Source organism: Danio rerio, chromosome 7 (genome assembly GCF_049306965.1).
Source record: "Danio rerio strain Tuebingen ecotype United States chromosome 7, GRCz12tu, whole genome shotgun sequence".
NCBI classification, from domain to species: domain Eukaryota; kingdom Metazoa; phylum Chordata; class Actinopteri; order Cypriniformes; family Danionidae; genus Danio; species Danio rerio.
The window spans coordinates 33,059,939-33,080,854 of record NC_133182.1 but is presented as its reverse complement, the minus strand read 5'-3'; the positions used below and the strand labels follow the sequence as shown (position 1 = coordinate 33,080,854).

Below are 20,916 nucleotides of genomic sequence, written 5' to 3'. Positions count from 1 at the left end.
GATGTAAAAAGGACCTTTTTAAAAAAGATAAATACTTTAAAACAATCTTACAGTCTTTTACATTTTTGGAATTGTATAGTGTATAACCATCAAGTTAAACATTTTATAATACTTCTCAGCACAATGAATAGCACAATGCATAGCATTTTGGGTTTGTCCATTTAAGTCAAGAAGCATATCTTCATTGGGTCATGTAAAAGGGGTTTTAGGAAGCATTCACAGTTTTATGTTGTGGTCCCTTTTTAACTTAGGTGTCATTGGTTAATGTATCTTCAAAAACTTGACTTGGTAAAATATTATCATTTTATTGGTGGATTAAAAAAAGCTTGTTTGTTGCTAGTGAGGAGGGATACAGTTAGTGACTGGTTTAATGGTAAAGTGTCTTTATTTTGGCAGTTAACAGTGTAATAACACGTGTAACTAGAAATTAGTTACGTCTGTAAAATGCCCGCAACCAGGGGGTGTTCATGTGTTTCGAAAGACACACCTCTTACTGACAAATGTCCAGAATTTGTCCCATACTTAGCTCATTTGTCTTATTTTGACCGCTATGCCATAATAAATTACATAAAATACCTATGAAAATATCCCATCGAAGAAGGCTTTAAAACCAAGTGGAATCCTGTGTCAGCTGTTGCTTCGTTGTGAAATACAGCATCCCAAATTTAGACTGGGGAAAGTTGAATTTGCCAGCCAGTTTGTTATTTGCCTAATAAATGACAAAAGGCTACAGTTTTTAATTTTAAACTTACCAGATTCCTATTTTTTTCTAATGATATATATAATGTGATAAATTTGTATTTAAAAAATAAGTATTGTTTTCATATTTCTTTATTCTAAATCTTTAGAAAATGTTTTTGGTACATCATTTGTGGTTATGATGAACAAGCTAATCCAGCAAAAAATAGTGCTGAAAATGCCATTACAATGCAGTATTTAAAACGTATAATTAAATAGAAAATGAGGCGAATAACTGCAAGAAGGTCCACTTTTTGAGAAAAAAAGAACCACCCCTTTTTACCAGGCTAACTACAGGCCTGGTAACTACATGCATGCATTTTAGATTTATATATTTTTACATTTACATATTAAAACAAGAGTGCAACATAAATGCACGTATCTATACATTAATTTAATTGTTATTTGATGTCAATATGAAGTTGGTCCTTTAGTCTCCATGCAGGTGACTTTTCCACAATTCTCCGTTGTACACAATGACTTGAAGGGCTGAAGATTTTCAAATATTAATTATAATTTTGTATGGAAATGATAGAACATTACATCACACCATAATAAAAATATATATCTTCCCTGCAATAAAGTCAGCCAGCATTTGTTCGTTTTAAAACGTGCTAAAGAATTTTGATGGATCTTTCTTGTGTATTGCTTCGGTTGAGGCTATTCATACTCAGTGCAACATGTGCGTGGATGTTTTACAAACAATAAATATCAGATCTAAACACAGGGCTGCCACTGCAAAACGTGTTCATCACTCACCCTTGCATATTTGGAGGAATAGGGATCTTCAAAGAGCGCCCAAACACGACGCTGCCAGCGTTGCCAAAAGCCTGCACCTTTAGTGTCAGGTGAGTCCCCGACGGCCAGGCGTTTGGTCATCTCCAGCTCCTCGTCTCCATCCCCTGGATCACCCAAAGCTTCCGTGTCCATGTCATCATTGCCCATTTCAACTGGCCCTCCACCGAAACTGTCCAGCGCCTCTTCGGCCTCCCGGTGCTGCCGGTACGTCATCCAGCAGCAGGGCTCCACATCTGTCTCATCGATGCCCCAAAAGGCCAGCTCTTCCTCGTAAAGAGGGCCACAGACATCAGCGGGGCAGTGCAACTTTCCAGTCCTGTAATAATTGAGAATGTGTGCAAAAACTCCCGGGTGGCGGTCAAAGAAAAACTCGTCGATCTGCGCGTCATAATCAAAGTGACTGTGGGCATCAGGCTCGGCGAGCCAGGCTAAACGAGTGCCGGGCAGAGTGCGCAAGGTGCTGCGGTAGGTCTGGTGTCGAATCCCTCCCACGTTAATCACAACACGGTCTTTCTCGTCGCCCTGGCCCATCTCGTCGCTTAGGCATGTCTCGAGCCCGGGCCAGGCATTATAACGCTGAGAGACCCGGAGGAGACATGTGCGCAAATGTTAAGCCACGAAAAAATGAGGGCGAACTGAAGAAACGCAGAAAAAACAATTGCGCAAAGGCAACTCAGCAGCAGAAAATGGGTGCATGAGCGCTTGATGTTCTTGGCAGGTGTGTGAGGGACTGCTTCCAAAACCAAAAGCGTTAAACAATCCAAACGCATGCAGTGGTTGTCAAAAATATTGCGTCGCGCCCCATGAGGTCCCGAGAAGGTGCGAGGCTGATGGCTTGTGGTGCACCGCTGGTGGCAGGATAATGTGTGTGTGGTTCTGAACGGACAGCTCCACTGCGCGCGCTTTCCCTCCTCTCTCCAAAACGACACACATGCACTCGCCCGATTCCCAGTAGACGCCTCCTCAAATCCGACAAATTGGGGGAGATCGAGGCTACACCGCAGCCGTCACATTTTAAGCGATTTTTTCCATTTGACATCAGTCGTTTTCTTCAATGCTCGTCCAGATGCTGCCCATCAGAAGCCGTGTGTTGACAGACATTACATCTAGAAAATCTTTTCCCTCAGGATGTGTAGCTGCACTCGTACAGAAGAGACGCCAGCTTTGAAGTGGAATAGGAGGGGTCCTTTAAACACCTTCTTTTGTTTTCTCGGTGTCCAGCTTTGGCGAGGTCCTCCGCTGTTTGTTCGGAAGTGACTGAACGTGTCTTCTTTATTTCCACCATATGGTTATTTTCAGTCTCCTTTTCCGCGCGTGTCTCTCGATGAGAGTGAAGCGAAGCTCGTCATTTCTGCGGAGAGACAACACGAGCCTCGTCTGGAGCCCACCGACGCGCATGCGCAATTGCTGAGTGGCTCAGTGGACGCGTGCACGAGATCAGATATTAGGATGATTTCACACGCTGGAAAAGCTCTGTTCAGAACGACATGCAATATTGACATGCTGCGTCATTTTTCCGTTGCTGCAGGACAGGTCCCCTAATGAGGCACAATTTACAACCAGAAAAAAAATATCAAAACGCGTTTGCTAAAATGTAAGTCCGGAGAATAAAGTAAGGCTAAGTGGAATTCAATCAAGGCTGTGGTGCAATGGTGCATCTTTTTAAATTAGGGGGAAATAATAGTAAATTAAACTTGGACCTCCATCTAAAATTGTAAAAAGCAATTGAATGAATAAGACTCATGGAAATTTAAGTTCAATTATATATTATTTTTATTTATATTAATATTTCAAATGATATTTATTCATTATCATTGTTTTATTTTTAACACGTATTTAATTTGTTCTTTTAATCAATGTTTATAATTCAATCTTATTTGCATTTCTTAATTTTAATGTAAGCTGTTTATATCAACACACTTGTTGATTGTATTAATTTATTATTATTTGTACAATTTCTAATCATGTTATTGTGTTCATTATTCTATAATTTTCAGATTTAAAAATCTATTCTGCCTTTTTTCGATGGACTCCCAGCATTCCTCAGTGGTCCCTGGTGTTCAACTGACACCAGGTTGAAAACCCCAAATCTAGCCTACCATGCATTTGACATAACCGATATCATAACTGTTACTCTAGTTTTTAAGAAAAAAATCATCTTTGACAGGAAAGCGACACAGTGGCTCAGTGGGTAGAGCTGTCGCCTCACAGCAAGAAGGTTACTGGTTCGAGCCCTGGCTGGGTAAGTTGGCATTTCTGTGTGGAGTTTGCATGTTCTCCCATTGTTGGCGTGGTTTCTTCTGGGTGCTCCGGTGTGGTGACCCCTGATGAATAAAGGGACTAAGCTGAAAGAAAATGAATGATTAAATATTGGAGAAGAAAGTGAGGGGAGCAGAAACGGGGAAGGATCAGCAAATTACCTCAAACCGATAATTAAACTTGGGTCACCATAAACACTTCAGTGCTTTATGTTGGTGCACTTACTTACCCATATAGACTATTGGCGCTGAGACTATTATTCTAGTTCAGGGGTGGGCAAACTTGGTCCTGGAGGGCCGGTGTCCTCCACAGTTTAGCTCCAACTCTAATCAAACACATCTGCTTATAGATTTAAAGTCATCTCAAAGACACTGATTAGCACGTTCAGGTGTGTTTGATTAGTGTTGGAGCTAAAGTATGCAGGACACCGGCCCTCCTGGACCGAGTTTGCCCACTGCGGTTCTAGTTTATTAATAACTGGTACCTCTGAAGGAAGCACAGTAACTAATATCTTTTAGACCTGAAACTTCTACTGAAAACAGTAACATCATGTTTTTTTTCACAGATAAATAAAATAATTTAGTACTGAAAACAAGGAATGCGACATAAACTCACTTCAAGACAATATCTAAATTTGGGTTGATTTTGAAGGTAATGGCAATAAGGTAAAATGTGTTTAATTAAAGTATTTTGCATAAACTGAATTTATAAAAATGTTTCTGCATAAATGTAATATAAATATTAAAACATATACAATATAAATGTACATATAAATAATTAAAATAATACTTATTCATTCTAGAGAGCAAATATTTACTCTTAGTTTGTTTTAGAACTAATGTAATAGCATGTTTATGAACATTTATTAATGATATATCAATAATAATTGTCAGATAACCATTAACTAAAAGCCCCTGCAGTCTTCAGAAGGCAACAAAATATAGTCCCTTAAAGTCATGAAACAACATTCAGTCTTAAACTAAGATCTTCATTTGATCTAACTTTTAAAGAAATCCGTTTATTGGTGCTACATGACATTCGGCTCATGGTTTGCTGTTACCTGTTTATTTTCTAATCATCTTTCCTGACAATTTAAAGGCAGATTACAGTATGTGCCCCTCCTCGAAAAACCCATAATGGGATTTATCCCAAATTATCCTGTTCTGTTGAGGAGGAAAAGCAATTAGGCTTCAAAGTAGAGCTAATGTCCACTCACAGTGATGCACGTTCCCATGAGCTTCACCTCCGCTGTCAGAAACACATTAACCCTTATAAGAGGAATTATGACTGATGGCCAGCATTAAAACAAGCTCTTCTTTTCACCTACTACTACTACTGCTGTAATGGTGATTAAAATTCATATATTACATTTTATGTAATATACTATAACCTTTCTACTATCATATTAAAATATTATGGAATCTGAAAATCTGTCTTGGATCAAGTGACATAATAATAAGAAGAGCTCAGTAATTATTTTAGGGTGTCAATATATTAGAATGAAATAAACATATAAGTATTGCTGTAATTAAAAAGTAAGCTCTAGATATTCAACTGGTCGCTTATGTGAACTAATATTATAGTTTATTGGTGACATCTAGTGGCAGAACTGTCCTGAATTTAATGCTAATAATCAAATGTATTACTTTGTTGTAAAGCATTATTATTATTACTATATTGTTGTTGTTTTCAAATAGTCTCCAGAAAGGTTACCTTATGTGAAGAACATTGCTAATAGTTGTGAATTTCTGCAATCATAAAAATCAGACATTCAATTACATTTATTTTTGGAATTATATTACTAAATGCAAGGGTTATATATGCCCGTTAAATGTTTAGGAACAAAAAGCATAAAAATATGTATTTTTAAATGAACACCAAAATTAATTATACCATTTTACTATTATATTATATTAATGATAGCTATAATTATAGTGATAATAACTAATAACTGATAAAGTAAAATAAGATTTTAATTATTAAGCATTTTATTAAAATAAGCACATTCATATGAAAGAAACATTTTAATTAAAATGGATAATAATAATTCTAAAAATTTAATAATACAAAACAAATTACTTAATAAAATTCAAATAAGTAAATTGATTACAGTGAAACATTATATATATATATATATATATATATATATATATATATATATATATATATATATATATATATATATATATATATATATATATATATATAATGTTTCACTGTACATAAACGACTTTTATGTACATTTGTAGATGGGGATAACGGAGAGGTGTTATCAATGGCAGGAGTTCCCAAACTTTTCAACCCACGAACCCCAAAATAACAATGCCAGTGACTCGTGACCACCACATTTCTCTGAGATGGTTATAAATATACAAATGTTTCGCTCACAACAATGGGCCAATATAAACACGAGCATATTGACAACACAAAAATATGCAACAATCTAACACAACCATAGGATATAATTTATACAGTCATTTATTAATTTGTTTAATTTTATATTAACCTCATCTAATAAGACTGATAGGCACAATGTTTTTAAGTTTATTCCTGGTTTGATTTTGGAGACCACCACTCAGAAATCATCCTCAATGTTCAGTTGTGGCCTACATTAATTTTTAATGTATTTAATTGGTGTCAGAAAGTTTAACCTGGTGTTATAAAATCAATCTGCTGCCGTTGCCGCTATTGCTGTATGTTAATCTAATTTGCATGTTGTTGGTTTTTTTATATAACCATTAACTAGGCTACTTTTTAATGGTATATGAGTTATGGATAAAATATGTTAATTGTTTAACAACATTTTTTTTTTACTTTTGGAAATTACCAAGCGACCCCCTGTCATTGTCCCACGACTCCCCAGGGGGTCCCGACCCCAACTTTGGGAACCACTGTGTTACTTGTCATTAGTTACTTCTTCCTTTCTAACAGTTTATATTCGGTCGTGTTTCCTTTCAACCACAAGGTGGAGACATACAATCATTTTGGACGAACGAACAAAGCAAGTCTCCTGTAAACATGGCTATTATGCTAAGTGTAATTGATGCCCCTGTCATCATTTCAGCCCTACTTCCAACAAAGTCCATCGATTTTAACAGCTCGGTACGGGTTCAAAGGCGGTGCGACCGACAATGCATTGCAAATGCTGCGAAAGATCGAACAATAGTCTACAGAAATAATTTAACAAGAAGAACCTTGAAATCTAGCATAAGTATTTATTATTTAATGTTCATGAAATGAGTCTTGAATCAAGCGTATTTTAGTCACTAATACATCACTTGTAGTCACTGGTCTCTACTGTTGTTCGGCCGTGTTTAGGGGGGCTGTAAAAGGGGGAGGAAACTGGGTGTTGCCCGTTTTTACGTCGGCTGAATCCAAGCAAGCAGCGACTCGCACTCGGAGATTGGAGCTCAGTCTGCGTGAGCACTGCGTAACAGCGGCTTCATCCAGACACTTCTTCATCAACCGGCTTTAAAAACATCCTTCAGAAACCGACACCATGGGCGTGGGCGTGGAAGGCTGCACGAAATGCATCAAATACATGCTCTTCTTCTTCAATTTCATCTTCTGGGTGAGTGGTCATTCACTGCGGGCCACGGGCCTGAGAAACCGCCATTGGTTTTATGTATTAGGAAGATTGTTTACTCTTCATGTTCAGCAGAGGAATTTAAACCGCGCTGCTCATTTTGATCACGGAAAACAAAGATGAACCTATAACTTCTAGTTTGTCTAATCCGTTGTAAACGTAATGTTGTAAATGCGGAATTTTATTTAGAAGACGTGTAACTATGTTAGTAGTCGCTAAGATAAAAATATTAGCAGTTAAAGTGTTAACTACATGAGCCTTTTCGACCTCGGAGTGAAAATAACGGACGGGGCGTTATTGGACGGACGGGGACTGCTCACCGTTGATCAAAACTCCAGTCTTAGGATAGTCTCGTGTTTATTGAACTATCAATGTAATTGTTTTGTTTACAATATAGTGTCTTAATTCCTAATACTTTCCGAAGTAAATTTGCCACTCTGTAAAACACAATGAAATGATTAAAAAACGCAAAAATAAAATTGGCGTTGCCTGTATGGTCCCTCCCACTCGCTGTAGTTTGGAAAAGAAACTGGAAAAGTGAATGGCAATAAAACATTCCACCCGACCAGACCCTTTTGGTAGTCACAGCCCATCAAGGCAGTGAGTAACTTAATAGTCACACTCACACTAGTCATGCTGCCTATTGATTCCTTAATTTCAGAAAAAGAAAACAGTAAATACTCATTTCCTTTTAGCAACTTAAACTCTTAATGTGAGGCCTAGATAAAAGAAAAAAAAAACTATGAAATTATAACTGTAAAATAAAAATAAAGAAAAACTATGAAGATAATTGAAATTGTTGGTCAAGAGAATCCTTAACCTTATCAAGTCTTAGTTTGAACAATCTCTGATAAAAATTTAGATAAACATTGCATAACTGTACTGATAATTATTCAAGAGGGTGTAAAAACTAAACTCTTTTTTTTTTTTTTCAAAAAGTGTCATTATTATTAATAAGACAGTAATTATGGTTTCAATACAGTTTTAGACTTTAGCTCTATTAACACCATGGAAAAGCAGGAAATTCACCTAGAAATTAAAATTTACTCACCGTTTACTCACCCTCAAGTGGTTCCAAACCATTATAAGTTTCTCTTTATTAGGGCTGGGCAATTTGGCCCAAAATCAAAATCTCACTTAATTGAACATTTTGACTCGCAGATTTCGTATGGGCCTAGTTATTCATAATATGAAATGTCATCGTAAGGTTGGCAAGTAGTAAGTAGTTGGCAAGTAGAATTTGATGTTTCCCTAGTCAAACAGAATGCCCGTGCATACTGCCCAAGAGGCGTTTCAAAGATGGCCACCGAGTGAAATGACTTGCCTTAAAGGGACTTTTTTTTAATCATGTTTTTGCCCTCAGAGTTCACTGACATGTTTTGTACAGTAAACATGCGCACATATTACAAGTGAGAAATTTTTGAATGAAGGAAGCATTACCTGATTTTAAAATAATTGAAGGGAGCACACACAATCTATCTATTTATGATTTTTTATTGAACATCAATGCTGAACAGCTGAAATTAAAACACACATTGCCCAAAATGCGGTTCATTGCATTGCCCACCCTTTTCACCACTACCTAACCAGTAGTTAAACTTTTTTGAGAGGTGTGCGGTTATACGAAGGCTGCACTGGACTGTACGCATGTGCTTGGCAGAAGTATAATATCAGAATGATATAATACGTTAAACATAATATAATAAGGATAAATTAGCCTTAACAAAGCAGTGACTTTGTGGTAGGGAAATGAATTGAAAAAATTGACCTGGTAAAATTATATCGATGAAAATTTCTATTACTTTTGGATTAATCCCCCAGCCCTACTCCTCATGTTGAACACAAATGAAGATGTTTTGACTGTTGGCCACTGGCATGCATAGTTGAAAATGGATGTAAACAATACTCTGTATGTCAATGTCTACAAGCCTTAAAGATTCTTCGAAATATCTTCTTTTGTGTCTCACAGAAATAAAGCAACTCAAGTGAGTAAATGATGACACAATTGACTATTTTGGGTGAACTATCCCTTTAAAATTATTGTAATTGCAAAGGCCACACCACAACTGGTGATGATATGACACATAATAGTATTATGTAATTAAAACCACTTTCAGAAAGCCTTTTTCCAACTGGTGAACCATAAAACATTAGACTTTAAAGAGCATTTAAAATGATATATGCACTGATAACAGTGCTGTTGATGCAGAGTTGATGTTTTACAGCTTTCTGGTTAATGGTATGATTGGGCCTTTAACCACATTGAGAATCTAAATCCATTAAGAAACTTGTGGTGAAACTCGAAACCAGCACCAATCATAAAACGGGAGCATATTTTCCCACTGCCTAATGGCTTTAACACACATGCTGATTTCTCTACAGGCCCAACAGGTGGTGAGACCCCTCATGTGTGAATGAACATGGTAAAACGGCACCATTATTTTGAGGAATTTTGCTTTGAGGACTGACCCATACAGATGGTGGTGGAAAAATATCTATACAGAAGGTGTTAAATCTAAGAGTCCATTGCCAAGCCATAGGATGAGTTTGACAGTAGGCTGTGGTTAATGGAGAATGGGTGCAGGGGGACTGACAGAAGGTATGGGCCTGCCACTTCTGAGCTTCGTGCTTTGACATGCCACGCATTCTACAACCACCTCACACTGGTTCATCATGGGTCAAAAATAGAAGCAGCACCAGACTGTTGGCAACAGAAGGGAGAGGTTTGAGAAGGGGGCTCTGATTCCTAGACTCTTAAACAGGGTGAAAACAGTGGAAGAGATAAGAAGATGTTTGTGTGTTTATACTTGGGGACCTGAATGCATGTGCTCATGGGGACTTGTGTCACCATGGAGACCAAAATTGAGGTAAACATGCTTATAAATCACACAGAATGAAGTATTTTGAAAATGTAAAATTTCAGATTGTGTCTTGTGAGGGATTGGTTTAGGGGTAGGGTTAAGGTAGGGGGATAGAATATTTGGTTATAGTTGAACCACCATTGCATCTATGAGAGTCCCCATTGGGATATAAGAACAGGTGTGTGTGTGTGTGTGTGTGTGTGTGTGTGTGGGGTAAGGTACTGTAGATGCCATATTTCAGGAAATATTAAGCAATATGATCCAAACAGCTTGTAATGCTCAATCCAGGGCATCGGTCTCTGCTTGTGTTCCCTTGGCAACCCATTTACATAGGTGAAAATGAATCATCACTGACTTCATGTGTTGAGTATTCTTTTATAAATAAGTATGACAAACAAAACATAGATATAAGCTGATGAGAGAAATGCTGGTGTCTTGTAAAGCTTAATTACATAGCTTTGTATATATTTCTTTAAAGGGCCATGAAACCCCCTTGTTTCAGCAGTGTTTTCACAACTCTACTTTGGAAAACCTCAGGAAAGTGGGCGTGTCCAGCTTTGTTTTGGGGGGGGAGTGTTGGTGGTGGGAAAAAGGCATGGTCCGTAAACAATTTGCATAAAAATGGGAGTGTCGGTTTGGGCACACGCTGATTTTCACACAGGCAAAACAAACACAGACGCAGAGGAGAAAGACAGTGACTGTGTTTACATGGACATCAGTGTTCGAATTATTTGCCAAATTATTAAAAAGTGGACTTTAACTGCAGTTTGGCTCTTTTATTCAGGAATTTCATTCATGCACCTCGTGACAAAAGAGATATTTGATTCGAGGAATTGCTGGAAGCGTGTATCTTTCATGCAGTGTTTGTTACCGCACGGCGAATGGGAGAAAAAAACCCTCCGCATTTTTCTGTAACTTAGATGCACTCGGTAGGTAGTGTCAGAAAGCCGCGTGTCACAAAATGCGGCGAAAATCTTCCACGACGGTAAGTTTGATTGTGGTGCTTACATGTTTACACTCGGAGAGCAGCATTTACAGCAGATTTTTCAGTCCATAATATTGAAGTGATATTAACGTACTGTAAACTTTATTAACTTAGAAATCACTTTACTAAGGTCCGTCTTTAAACACAGAGTACTTGTGACGATACAAACTAACTTTGCCTTTGAATAAACAAACAAAGCCCACTAGTCGCTCACTTACCAAATCTGTAGAGACAGGACAATCAACACTAACTAGATGCAAGTTTTTATTAGGAGGAGACAAGCGACAAATCCAGATTTCACCATTTCCAGATGAGAAAAGCTCAAAAAAATGTGTTTTGGTGTTTTGTAATCCTTTAAGCAAAGTTGCACTGTAAAACCTGGTATATACTTCTGCGTCATGTGACCAGTGTAACCCACGACGCATGCTACACGTGTAGCTGTGCATTTATTATATCTCTGCGCGCTGTCTCTGTTGGTCTGCATTAACACTTCCGAAATGCTAGTTGGCAGTGAGGTGTTAATGTTCCTCTGTGACGAGTTTCTTCGCTGATGTTGTGTTTTTTCTGAACTCTTCCTGAATGTACAAGTGGCTCAAACTCGCTCATTTTGAGGCAGGAACCGGCGGACATGCAACAACTTTAACTATGAGGTAAACACAAAACAATTACATTTTCCATTTGGAGCTCCTTCACGGGACTCCACACTTGGAAACAATCGCTCCATCGGGCTCGCACCGCTCACGCGGCTCTCGGTTCCCCCGAGACTTGTCAGCGCTACCAAGCCAACCAATCACAGAGCTTGTGCTACGCATCGTTGTGACGTGTAGTTACATTTTTTGAGAGGTGCATGTCGGCGACGGCATAGGTAGCAGAAGTATAAATCAGCCTTAAGATAGGCACTTCAAATTTCCACCATATTTGTGCTGATTTTTAAACAAAATGTATTTTATGTTAGGTGCTCTTGTCTCGAATTGTGTTTTTATTGACATGCATGCACTGGGGTGCTTTTATCTACTCAATAGATAAAAGTACCCAAAAGCATCAAAGTTTCTTATTCAAATATTGTTTGTGGATCAAGCTCTTCATACATTATCCAGCATGCAAGTATACAAGTGTATAAAGTAAAATGTCACCAATTAGCCAATATTATATCTATTAATATGTTAAATAAGAGTTTTGTTTAGTCTTTTACCTATAGTCATTTTATGCAAGTTGATGGCATACATTTGATCAGTTTTTGCATCGTCTTAATTTTGTTAAAAGTTTGTTTAAATTTGCTAAAAATTGGTTGTTGATGTTATGAAGCTACCATCTATCTGAACAATGGAAAAAACTTAAACCTAATATATTAGGGATGCTCCGATTGATCGGCCGATAATCACGGTTCACAACTCGATAGGTACTCTCTAATCTGGCCGATCTCATGAACCGATCGCACGTGTTTGTTTACAACTTAGGTTATACATCCACAGTGCTACAACATATGAGCAATGTTTCCAAATCACATTGTTATAAACGTTATAAAAAGCTTGAAGCATCAAAATCGGTACTCGGTATCGGCTGATCACAATGACTGCCTGTGTTAGCTGCAAATATCCTGATCGGAGCATGTCTAATATATATTTACTTATTTCAATATTTATATATAAAAACATATATAAGATATATACAGTTGAAGTCTGTATTATTAGCCCTCCTGAATTATTAGCCCCCGTTTATTTTTTCCTCAATTTCTGTTTAACAGAGAGATTTTTTTCAACACATTTCTAAACATAATAGTTTGAATAACTCATCTCTAATAACTGATTTATTTTATCTTTGCCATGATGACAGTAAAAAATATTTGACTAGATATTTTTCAAGACACTTCTATACAGCTTAAAGTGACATTTAAAGGCTTAACTAGGTTAATTAGGTTAACTAGGCAGGATAGGGTAATTAGGTAAGTTATTGTATAGCGATGGTTGGTTCTGTAGACCATTAAAAAATATAGCTTAAAGGGGATAATTAATAGTAATAATTCTGTCCTTAAAATGATTTTTTTAAAAATTAAACCTGCTTTTATTCAAGCCGAAATACAACAAATAAGCCTTTCTCCTGAAGAAAAAATATTGTCAGACATTCTGTGAAAATGTCCTTGCTCTGTTAAAAATCATTTGGGAAATATTTGAAAAAGAAAAAAAAATTCAAAGGAGGGCAAAGAAAAAAAATGGGGAAAAAATTTTTAAATAACCATGTTCATGCATGAATTCTTGAAACGTTTGACTGTCTTCCATTATACTTTCAGTCACAGTCAGACTTCCTTCCTCATCAGGAAAGCAATTCCCCAAATATTGATGCTTTGCTCTGAAAAAAAAGGCATACATAGATAAAATAAAGAAAAACAATAAAAAAACAGTGTTAACCAGGCTGCAAATATTTAAAGCATGAGAATGGAAGTAAGACATTAATGTGGATACAATTTTTTTGTTATTTGGTATTTTTTATCTCCCTCCCACCTTGCACAAATAGAAAGCCACTGATGATACATTATTTGAATAATATTTTATGTCAAAACTATTTTAAACCAGCAAAACAACTTATAGTACATCTAGACGGTCACCAATAGGCTATTGTACATGTTTGATGATGCTTTCCTTAGTGGAGAACTCAAAGTAGCAAAGTCACTTTACATAAATAGATCTTGTCTTCTAAATATATTAAGGTGTATTTGCACACTGACCATGTTTTTTCTTTTGTTTTTTTGCGCTAGTAATCTGCTGGCTGTCAGTCACACTTTGCAGTTTTCACTTCATGCCAACTCAAGCAGATATGATCTTTTGTTTCCTGTGTCATGACATTTGTCTGATGGCGCTTCTCTGATAATGTTTCCACCAGTGTAAGGCCTGGCCAGTAAGGTTGTCCAATAGCAAGATGAATTTGATTCATTCCCCTTCAGTACTTGCATGAATTTCACTAGCTGTCAAACTTCAACTCAAGGTCTACACAGCATTTTTTTTTCAAAAAGCTATTTCCATTTGCATAAATGTCACAATAGGAAACAAAAGATCATTGCAGTTTCCATTTCATGTCCACTCACCGCTGGTTCTTTATTTGCTCTCTGCTTAATAGTTTGTTGTTTTGTTTTTGTGATTGTGTATTTAACCTGTAGAGTGTAATGAGTAGTCATGAGGTCATGCTTTTCTGTCCATTTGATGTTTTGAAATTTATAATAAAAGTTGTAATTCAACCAGTAAACATTTTTATGAGCATACTCTGCTTTCATTTAAACACATTATAGCATGGATCGCAATATTTTTGCCTGTAATAGCTTATAAAATGGCCAAATATCCTTTATGACAAATAGATTATTATTAAGTTAATCCTTGTGTTTAGCTCTACACAAAATAAATGGCATATATTAAGTATGGAAACTGAGAAGGGAGATTGCCCCACTAGAATTATGGCTTATTCAGGTTAGAACTCCCCCTGGCACCTCTGGTCAACGGGAAAATCCTGTGTTTAGGGGAATCTCTGTTTACTCAGATATTCCCCAACTCATTATAAGTGAATGTAATGTGGATTCCATGGAAGCCAGAGTTGCTTAAAGTGACAGAGCTTCTCCATGAACCTCTCCCTTTAGCTGCCCCACTGTTTACTCAGTTGCTAAGCAGCAGGCTGTTGGAGCTCTGGAATGGGCCTATCTGGCCTTTGGAAAGAGTGGGATAGACAGAAAGAGAAATGGAAGGAACTCTTTCTCTCATACTTTTACCCTCTCTGGAAAAGTGTTTTGTCCCTTGTGTTTAATTGGGAGGCAAGCAAAAAGTTTCTTATTCAAATATTGTTTGTGGATCAAGCTCTCTGTACATTATCCAGCATGTTAGTATACAGATAGCGTAGTGTACTACACAAAATAAAATGTTACCAATTAGCCAATATTATATTTATTAATATTCTGAATAAGAGTTTTGTTTTGCTTTTAGAGTTTTACTTAAATAATAGTTTACATTTAGCAACCTTGTGCTTTTTGTCAGTTTTATAATTTTTTTATTGCTTTAATTTCAGCTTATTAAGTTTCAGGTAGTCATCTTAGCTTCATTTAGCCAATTCTCCAAAGCTGTTGTCTTGACTTTGCCGATGAGAGGCTATGGTTTCATTTTACATCAACAGGTGTGAAAGAGTAATGGTGGGAAAAGCATTTAGAGAGAAGAGAAAGTGTCCAGTGCTTTTTTTGTTTCGGGGGTGTGGTGTGTACAAATTGCACCAACAGATGCGTTTTGGTTTGACCTGTGGTGAAGAACTGTGGCGATGCAGCTGTTTGCAGATGTACAACCGGTGTGAGCGAGGAATCCTTGATTGGAAAGAGGCAGCAGAACAAAGAGACAGAAAGGGAAGGAAGTACAAATCTATTGTTTTCACCGCCAGAGCTGTGCTTTCTGCCCATCCCAGCATTCCCCCTAGTGGTCTGTCTCACATTCCCGTTACTCTCCCCCCTCGTGCATGTGGTGTTGCCGGATCTCATTGCTTCTAACGGCACCCACCAGGTTCTTGACGGTCTTTTTATCTGCAAGCCGCATTCCTCCACAGAGCCTACGCATTCCTGACGAGATCCAGCTGCTCTCGTAGGGCCCAGATCTTGTCTGATTTGACAGCGATTTTTGCTGTAAATAAAGCAATATAAACAAAGCCAAATAAACCTCTGGTGCCTGTCACGCAGACTCTCCCTCCCCCACCCTCAACTTTCCCGCTTCTTATCCCTCGCGCATACAATACCACACATTGTAGCGCCACTTTAAATGGTCTTCTCGACTGCCTACGCCCTCTTTCCTTTTCCCCCATTTTCTATCTCTCCCTCCCCCTGGCCGCATGAGTCTGTGAGCACCCTCTCTCGTGAATATGCCATGTGTTTATGGGCCTCTCTCAACTGAATGCGCATCACTGTGAACCATGTGAGGAGAAAGCGGGCTGAACCGTGCTGCTGTGTCGTACAGTGATGTTTTGATATTCTTAACCCTCGGCACTGTGGGCCTCTAGATGGGGTCTGTAACAAGATCCTTCCCTCCCCCGCCGCACAGAATGTGTCTCTCTTTTCTTTGTTGAATGGAAAATAAGCAGACTACAAGAGAACGACCCAAAGGACGAAATGCATCCATTCTCCAATTTAAAAGTCTAGTTGAAAAAGAAAGGTGTCACTATGCATGTAAACACTTGTAAAAATGTCGTCAATAAAGTTTGCAAAAAAGTCTTGATGGTTTCGTTTGTGTGTTTAATAACAGGGTGCCGAAACTGGTGTAAACTCAAGCATTTTCTCTTCCTCTTTGTGTTGTTTTTAGCTGGCTGGTTGTGTAATCTTGGGGGTTTCTCTCTGGCTCCGTCATGACACTAAAACGAGCAGTCTTCTGGACCTGAAGTATGAGGGAACAGAATCACCCACCACTTTCTACATCAGTAAGAAATCACTTTTTCTCTTTCCCTTTATTATTCATTTTCCCCCTTTAGTCTGTTTTTCCGTCTCTCGTTCCTCAGTCTCTTAACTCAGCCTGAAATCCAATCACTTTATGTGGTCGCACAAAGTGGCTTGACTTCAACAATGCCCAGTGTGAATCATTTCTTTAGGATGATCTAAAGCTCAAACTGTCAATCCAAATCAAATTATTTGTATATCCCTTTGGCATCTGATGCAAATGATTGACTGTCCTTACTGTGCTTTGCAATTGTTCAAATCTAATTTGTATGTCTTGTGAAGCTCTTTCTTTTTACGAATGTATGCATTGTTTTTTTATTACAGTGACATTTTGTTGGTAAGTCTACCTCAAAAACAATAACAACCACAACAGAGTTTGCAGATACAACATCGCACCATGTTGCTGTTGCTCTGGATTATTAATATGTCTGATGGAGCAGCGGCAAAAATGTAGGAAGCTAACATTCATGGCTATCCATACTTAGTTTTCCAGTCTCAACATTCAAAGAGGATTGTAGAAGGCACTTAATAGCAGTATATTTAGGGTCTTAAAAAGTATTAAAAGTTGATAAATAAATTTAGAGAAATTTAAGGCCCTTAAAAAACTCTTAAATGCTGTTACAAGGTATTACATCTTCATCATTTTTGATACTACAGTTGTATAATTATAGTTGTATGCTAAAGTATGAATGTTCATGAAGCTGAATGTTTATGAAATCGATAAAATCTAACTATATTTGATGTGACACTGCTTTGTTTAGTGCAGTAACCAAGGCAGTACCATGAGTTTATTAATAATATTTTAGTTTAGGATTAGTTTGTACAATCAGTATTTAGTGAATATATTTAAAATGTTGCCAATGTTACCGGTTCAGACCTAAAGTGGTGATGAGGTCTTAAAATGTTTGGAAATAAATGTTTGTTTTTTTTTTTTTAAATGTCTTAAAGGGTATTGGATTTTACTCTCTGATTTCTGTATATGACCTGATATTGCATTTGTTTTTGTTTAACTTGCACTCTGCAGCTAAATGCTACATGTAAAAGTATTTTTTGTAAAAAAAAAAAAAAAAAAGCTTTAAAAATAGAGATCTGATATGTTGCCGTTTTATGCAATCTGGAAAAGATTTTGGCTAGAATGGTTTTGGAGTCCCCAAATGATTGACCAAAAACAGTGTTGATTGTGCACTTCTCCAGTGCTGTGTTTGGTCTGTGTCAGCTTCTGTTTTGGCTTAAAACAATCGCTTGGTTAAAAAAAAACTAAGCCTTGGCTGTGTAGATAATAGGCCGCACTTTAGCATGACCACAAATCATGCTAGAATAGCAAACTATGCCTGAATTGTCTGGAGAATTATCTAGAGGCAGACTGTAGTCAAAAGCTAAATAATAATAGAGCAATTTCATGCAAATGTCAACCTTGCCATGGAAAAAAATTAGGTTTTCACCAAAATAGTGAAACCGTTTCCACATTTTTTGTGTAGGTAAGTATTTTGCAGTACTTTAAAATGCTCAAAATTGTCTCTGTCAGTGTTTTCAAACTATTATATTTGTTTTACTAAAGTCACACAAGTGGCAATTTCCCATCTGTCACATCCATAACGGAAGTGTCACCACCGTAAACAAGCTTTTCCCTCATTAATGCAAAAATGTCAAGTGAAATAAAATTATTTATTTTTGTTCTATAGTGAGCCAACTCTTATGCTTTTGATTGGCATTGTTTCATTTGGGTTGTGCAGTTTAATTCACAGAATTTATATAAAGTATGCTGTATACCGTAATCTAGCAAACATTTTTTGTCACATGCATAACGCATGTTTATTTTCCTCATTTAAAAAATAAGAAATGTTTACAGATTGATATTTTTCTGCTCCCATAACTCTGTGGTTAGTTGTTTTAGAAAATATAAGCAGTTGCTTCAATACAATGTTGACGTTTACTTTCAGGAGTTTATGTTTTGAAATTTTATTGCAAATGTCACATCCATAACAATGGAATTGCTCAGTAATTAATTTTGGAATATCACTAGTTGTAATGTTTTTAGTTTGTGAACAGACAGACTGCAATAAACACAGATGCTTCTCTTAGAGCCCAGTGATGCCTGTTTTTAAAATAGTTTATCAGCAACTGCAATGCAGATTTTTCAGTGCCACACACTGAAATGATATCAAAATTACTCCTGTGAGGGAAATTGACTTAATCACATAACAAAAAAAAAAAGATCAACTTTGTTACAAGTTTTTCAGACTCCTAATCACACATGATGATCTTTACTTTATCCTAATCTACTTTTTTCAACAATACAATTACAATACAATTCTCTCCAGTGATCGATGAGCAAAAAATAAAAATAAAAATACAGTATATATATTTTGAATACAAATCATTACTGGTTGGTTGACATGGGTATTTTTAAGGTCAGGGGTTAGAGTCAAAGACTCTAACAGACGCACAAGTGGTCTGTTTCTGGTGCTGACTGTTAAAAGCTGTTTGTTTATTCAGGAAGGCCTTGGGCCTGTTTAGGCACAGAGGTTAACTAGGGGGTAAATACTTAGATAATCTTAATGGTATAATAAGTAATGAATATAACATTATTTAAATAATAATGAATATATGTATATATTGTATTTACTGCTGTAATGTTATTGTTTACCAATCAACCTGTTCTAGGTCATTGTTTTTCATCCAAAGTTTGTATGAATAGGTTTCCCATGTAAACTCTATATAGCTTACAGATATTTTTAAAAATACAGAAGTAAGGGGGAGTAGACATAATATTTATAAATAGGAATGAAACGTAAGGATTTATTACAGAAATATATTGCGTTGAATATAAGATATAGTCAATCAATTTGGACCAAAAGCCCAACAAATATATTTTTGTTCATTTATGTAATTCTCTCCTCAAGAAATGTGACAATGAAATTTTAACAATGTTAAACTTGTCATTTTTTGGCAAAAAGAATACATTATGATGAAAAAAGTGTATACAACTAGAGTTTTCATTTTTGACACATTAAAGTATGTTTAAAAAAAAATCAGTTGGCCCAACCGGGCCTTTAAAAATAATCATTAGTGTTTAATCCTGTATAAGTGTAAAAGTGTTTACACTTGGCCAATAATCTTCAGAGCAAGCTGTGTGTTTTGTCTTGTGATATATGGGAACTGTGATATGTTTGAGTACAGGTGTCTGTTTTCTCAGGGTGAAAAGAAATGTCCCTGACTTTTTGCAAGAACACTGTTCTTTTTCCCTCTTTCTCTCTCTAAATCATTTCTTATTAAGGTATTTGGCGAGTGTTTTTTTCGTCAGCGTGATCACTTTGCCTGCATGATGGAAAACACGTGGCGCACACTCATCCAAAAGTAAAGCTTAGAATTTTTCAACATGTTTGTTAACTAATGGAAACAGGAAAAAGTCTTTAAAGAGCCACAATTACAGAGGGTTTGGACTGTATGTTTTCCTTTTCTGTGCCCCTTTCTCCATCCCCTAAACCTCAACTTAAACATCATAAACACACATTTTCTTCTGGAATGCCAAATATTATCTCTGTTATGTTCACTTGGATATACATTTGCAGCTCTGTGGGCTAACGGGAAGAGTTACGTTTGTGTGGCCCTGCTTAGGGTTTGGAAAATGTGAAGTCCCAGTGAGTCATGTTAAGTATTTCCTGAACATTTAGTGCTGGTTACAGATGTGAATAACTGTGTGTTTATGTGAGCATATGTCTTGCGTGAATATGTGAATATATAGTTTAAACAGAACTGCTAGCACAGCTGACTGGCTTGCCTAAACGAAAATGTGTGTTTTATTCCACAGTTTTTAGCTTTGTTGTGGTTTACCTGAAATATGATCTCAACACAGACCAAAGACATCTGAATGAAGCAGAAGTAAGACATGATGTCACAAGATGTGCCCATAAATAGAACAGAATTCTCAAGCAAACTTGTTTTTTTTGTCATAGTTGCAGTGTTGCCTATTAGAGGTCAATATAGCCGTCAGAAACATTTCAGCAGACCTTCAGTGTGTGTGCGTGTGCGTGCGCAAAAGAGTATTTTATGGAATTATTGGTTTTCAAAATGTTTTTTTATTATTGTTTATTTTATTTTTTCAGAAGGAAAGATAGGTATAAAAACCAGGACATACAAAATCTCTCAGAAAGATAAATTAATAACGTTAAGTTTACAGCATGCACAGTATGCCCTTAATTTTTATAAATAACTTTGTCAGATCTTACATATGCTCTATTATATA

The 20,916-nt window shown here is 36.7% G+C and overlaps 2 protein-coding genes across 9 annotated transcripts in view; one reads left to right on the top strand and one right to left on the bottom strand.

Moving 5' to 3' along the window:
• The window catches only part of kcnc1a (potassium voltage-gated channel, Shaw-related subfamily, member 1a), a 61,472-nt gene extending 58,583 nt beyond the window's left edge, over positions 1–2,889 (bottom strand). For 7 of the 8 annotated variants that reach the window (XR_012382476.1, XR_012382477.1, XM_005168894.6 and 4 more), the window contains exon 1: positions 1,498–2,889. Coding sequence is in view for 6 of the 8 variants with exons in the window: in XM_005168894.6 (XP_005168951.1) it covers positions 1,498–2,067 (570 nt within the window). In the remaining 2 variants the exon portion in view is untranslated. 8 annotated transcript variants of the gene reach the window in all.
• A 4,357-nt stretch (positions 2,890–7,246) lies between these two features.
• Positions 7,247–20,916, top strand: part of cd81a (CD81 molecule a) — a 40,098-nt gene continuing 26,428 nt past the window's right edge. Inside the window, 2 exon segments of the mRNA NM_131518.2 lie at positions 7,247–7,366; positions 16,540–16,654. Of these exon segments, the coding sequence (NP_571593.2) occupies positions 7,295–7,366; positions 16,540–16,654 (187 nt within the window). The 5' untranslated portion in view covers positions 7,247–7,294.